This window comes from Stegastes partitus, unplaced genomic scaffold, assembly GCF_000690725.1.
Source record: "Stegastes partitus isolate 25-593 unplaced genomic scaffold, Stegastes_partitus-1.0.2 Scaffold105, whole genome shotgun sequence".
Taxonomy (NCBI): Eukaryota; Metazoa; Chordata; class Actinopteri; family Pomacentridae; genus Stegastes; species Stegastes partitus.
Window position 1 is genome coordinate 350,777 of NW_007577836.1, and position 4,577 is coordinate 355,353.

General features: G+C 40.4%; 2 protein-coding genes across 2 annotated transcripts in view; both read right to left on the bottom strand.

Moving 5' to 3' along the window:
* The window catches only part of yme1l1b (YME1-like 1b), a 9,255-nt gene extending 8,126 nt beyond the window's left edge, over window positions 1–1,129 (bottom strand). Inside the window, exons 1-2 of the mRNA XM_008277666.1 lie at window positions 961–1,129; window positions 308–442 (exon numbers count right to left, since the gene is read on the bottom strand). Of these exons, the coding sequence (XP_008275888.1) occupies window positions 308–442; window positions 961–993 (168 nt within the window). The 5' untranslated portion in view covers window positions 994–1,129. The remainder of the gene's footprint in view (window positions 1–307; window positions 443–960) is intronic.
* A 1,246-nt stretch (window positions 1,130–2,375) lies between these two features.
* Window positions 2,376–4,577, bottom strand: part of LOC103354340 (acyl-CoA-binding domain-containing protein 5-like) — a 7,735-nt gene continuing 5,533 nt past the window's right edge. Inside the window, exons 7-11 of the mRNA XM_008277667.1 lie at window positions 3,798–3,984; window positions 3,465–3,673; window positions 3,254–3,304; window positions 2,986–3,101; window positions 2,376–2,872 (exon numbers count right to left, since the gene is read on the bottom strand). Coding sequence (XP_008275889.1) covers window positions 2,860–2,872; window positions 2,986–3,101; window positions 3,254–3,304; window positions 3,465–3,673; window positions 3,798–3,984 — 576 coding nt within the window. The 3' untranslated portion in view covers window positions 2,376–2,859. The remainder of the gene's footprint in view (window positions 2,873–2,985; window positions 3,102–3,253; window positions 3,305–3,464; window positions 3,674–3,797; window positions 3,985–4,577) is intronic.

Here is a 4,577-nt window from a genome sequence, read left to right on the forward strand (position 1 = left end):
GTTGGTCATTTGTTGCCAACGCCGCCCCTTTCATGTGAACGCAGCTAGGTGCAGAAACCCTGGGTGGTCATAACCAGCATGGTGTGACCTCTCCGCCTGACTGCGGCTGCTAGGTTTATTGAAGTCAGATAACGAAAATACACTCTGAGTATGTTGAACTTGCTTTTTAGTAGGTCTCAGAATGCAGTGCTTTGGCCCGAGACTTCAACTTGCAAGTTATGTCCATGCAACATTCACTAAACAGTCTACACACATCACAGTATGGGACTTCTTCCAGGATCATGCAGCTCTGTGTTCTAGTGAGTACCTCTGTACAGTGTGGTTCTGAGTCTGAGGCATGCTCCTTTTGTTTTCTTGATTTGCAGGTGGCACTGCTGCTGCTTCCCACTGAGCTCTTCAGAGACTGGAGGACGTTGATGAGGTGACTAAGAGGTACAGTCACCTGCAATCACAGGTAATCAGACAGCGAGTGAATGACATGAACGTAACAGATCTGTGATTATCAAACGCCGCTTGTAAATCCAAAGGTGCATCAGCTGTGTTACATAATCAAAGTCAACCTTACAGTGTATCTAATTAGTTCTAAACAAAAACGTGCAGGTGTTGTCACGTGATTAAGCACCTGTCGCTCATTCACGCACTTTCATATTGAGCACACACAACTAAGGACACACTGGACGCGCAGGACAGTTGTTTAAGCTAGCTAACCGAAACTTCTCTCTGCGGCCTTTACTTCTTATTTTACTTTAATTACATTTAAAGAGCAAGATAACTGCATTGACAAAATGTCCACTAACGTAACCGTAATCTCAAATCTCCAAACTGAAACTAATGACAGCAGTGTGACCCATAAGAACACCAGCTAGCCTAGCTTGCTTGCTAGCTACCTAGCTCAAGTGAACGGGCCAAAACATCAACAATGCTAATGCTAGCTCGGCCTAACATTTCCTGCGTTCTTACCTGTGGCTGCACCGACATTGACAGGGAAAACATGTTTAACTGTCACCGGTGGGACGTCGCCGATCAGCTGAGCGAGTTGTGTCACTGTCCCTGAGAGTTAAAGGTCTGTTTCTCCTTGTCTTTCTGTAGCAGACATAGCAAGTCCGACTGCGAACTTCAGCGCAGCTGTCACAGCCGAGAGTAACCCGGATGTGACCTCCGGGGTGTTGTGGCGAGTTTGGTATCCATGGCGAAAATCGGTTCCGGTTTAGTTTGGTCCTGTAATAAAAGCCTAACAACATTTATTTGCTAATAAAGTAGCCTTGAAATGTGATAATACGATATTGTCTCGGCACATTTATGTTTCAAAGCCTCTTTTTGGTAATTTCTCACTAAATTGGCAATGATCATCTAGTTATCCACTATTAAATAATAAATTATAGCTGTTTTGACAAAAATTAATCGGTTTGACTGGTGTTTTTAAAGAATAACTGGTCAATTTTGTTTCTGATTCTAGCCTCTTAAATATTTCCTGGTTTCTTGGTTGTGGACAAAGCAAGACATTTGATCATATCAATTCAATATCATTTTTTATATGAAATATTTTTATCACTTGTGCCACTTTCATTTACAACATTGCCAATGTGATGCGCAATATTTCATTGTCATATGTGATATTACTTAATGCCTCGGTTTTTGCTCGCATTACTTTGAACTGTTCTATTCTAGCATCAGTTTAGCTTCACATTTTATTTCAGTAATATATCGTGCCTATATCTGTTTGCGTTTGTACTTTTAAGGAGTTGCGTTTCTTATGTTATTTGTTGTTTTCTGAGCAATATCTGGCACAAGAATTTTTTATTTCGTCACGGGCTTTGAGAAATGCTGATCAACATTTTTTAAGTCTTTTTTTATATATATATATTTAGAGACCAAACAAATTCTTAATTAAAAATAAATAAATAAAACAAATGTTCATTGCAGCACTGTTTTTGACATTGCCCACGAGTAGCAATAAAAAGTAATTCTCAAAAACACTCAACCTTTGTCAAAAGCCTTTCACATTGAGTATGAACATTTTAAAAAAGTTTTTTCCAAGAATTCCTTTATTGCATTTTTAAAATAGTTTCATATACTGATGTTTTACATTTGTTCGTCTTCATTTTCACTTTAGAGCTGACACGAAACAAGAATGATTATATATATATAGTTATATGAGTATATGGATTGTCTGTACCTCACTTTTTTATGCAAGAGTGCAATCTTTCTTTACCATTGCACTGAAGCTACTAAGTAAATACACACCTTAACACACAAATAACCATATTTTGCACCTTAAACGTCTATTTGGCCTCAAAAGAAATGCCTCTGGAATATTTAAATATGTTAGATAACACATATAAAACACAGATATCCTTAGTTATCAGGAAAAAAATGTATTTGACCAAAAAAAATAAATACTAAAAGTAGCCTTATTAAATAATGAAATGTGGAATAAATAAAATGACAATATGGATACTCTTATCACTCCACAGCTAATGTGTGATGATGAACTGTGAATTTATTTTAATTACGTGAGCTATGTGTATATTGAGTTCCTGGTGATCTGTGAGTCATACATAAGATCATCACGTCATGCTAACGGTAACAAAGAAACTGTGCCAGCATTTATAATGCATAAGTCGTCCCTTTTTTAACACCTACAAAAATCTCCTTTGAGTAAAAATGCTACACTGTATTGCCGAGCCCCTTTTCAAACACCTTTCTGAGCGTTTATCTAATGAAGCTTTTCCATTTCTACTGATCCCTCGTCGCCCTCCATCCACGGCGGTGGCTTCAGAAAGCCCCTTGGCAGCAAAAGTGCGTCGATTTCATCCAGAGTTCACGATGTTTGACTGATGATGGTGGTCATCAGACTACTCATGGGATTTTCCTGTGAGGAGAAAAGCAGAATCAGAAGTTTGGTAGTTTGAATTATGGTTCTAAAACAAAAACAATAAGCAGCGACAACAAAGCTGGAATTCCTATCGTGTTAATTTCGCTAACCTTCTCTTCCGTTGTAAGTAAAGCTGGACGAGCCAATGAGCCATCAGAGGCCAGAGTGCAGTCAGCACCACTGTGAGCGGAGAGGAGTCAAAAGGCCACCAAGAGGGTCTCAGGAACTATGAGAGCAAACAACTGGGATAAAGAGACTTTCTCTACCAACAACACGCTCGTTTGTCATTAAACTGAACTTCAAAAAATAAGCAAGACTGAAACAATTTAAAATCCACAAGTAAAGCTGATAAACTATGAAAAAATGTTTGATGGTGACCTTTCGTGCGACCGGTACAAGATCCTCCTGCTTTGGTGAAGATGATCTCGACTATAGCAATGAAATAACAACATATACACGTTGATTAGTAAATATCTAATAAATTGCCATCAACAAAGGTGCTTTTCAATACACATGGACATTGCATATTCAACAACATGGAGAAATAAATATGTCCCTAATCACTACAGCACCAGCCCTGCTCCTTTACCTGTGACCTGGTCAGCACCTCCAGGGTGTGCAGCCGGTGCAGCACATCATCCATGTCGTGCTGCAGCCTCAGCAGAGCCGCAGCTATTTGGTCATTGATGCTTCCCCTGGTGGAGCTGACAGGACGTCTGCTCTGCGACACACAGCAGCAGGCAGCATCTATACTCACACACTGCTGAGAGCTGCTGGGGGCTCTCGGTGATTGAGAAACTGGAACAAGAGTCAGAATGTGGTAGATTAACGCTACAACGTGCAACCTTTGTGGACACTTTTGCTCTTTGTACACCAGGTGTTTAAATGCTAAGGAAGGTATAAACCAAACACTATCACTCACCTCTCCCTCTTCTTGACAAGGAGCTGCTGTGTCTGCTTAGAAGAATCCCTTCATTCAGGTAGGAATCGCCGATGAACACCTGATCCTCTGCCACTTTCAAGGAAGTGTTGCTCTCAAACCAAAGATCCTTTTGCCTCACTGAGGCAGCTCCCGATCCAGGCGAGTGGCCTCTGGATGTAGACAGCCGCTTCACAGGAAAAGGAGAGTCAACATCAGTTTGACTGGACACTAACAGGCCAGAACACTTTAAATCAGCGGTCCCCAACCTTTTTTGCACCACAGACCGGTTTTAATTTTCCACGGACCGGTCATTGCACATAAACGTTTTTTCTATCAAAAAGTTTCATAAATGAATAAAATTACTTCTTATTGCTCAGTATGTGTTTACTTTTTCTTCTGTCTCAGCAGCGAGTCTCTCCCACTTTCCAAAGAAGCTCCCCAGAGACGTTTATTTTTTTATTTATTTCAGCAGTGGTCAGATTGACGGCTTCATTTAACAATCAGGCATGAAAACTGACAGTCATGTGCGGGAAACAAGCACAGACGGAAGTGACAGGAAGACGAGCTATTCATTTCCCAAAATAAAACACCCTGCAGATTCTGCTGCAAATAAAAATAAACCAATAAAATGTTTTTATGCTTTCTATGCAGTCCGATATCAAATGACCCGCGGCCCGGTACCAGTCCGCGGCCCGGTGGTTGGGGACCGCTGCTGTAAATGAATGATAACTGCCGATATAATGATGTTTTATGTTTATTATGTACGCAAGTTTAACACTT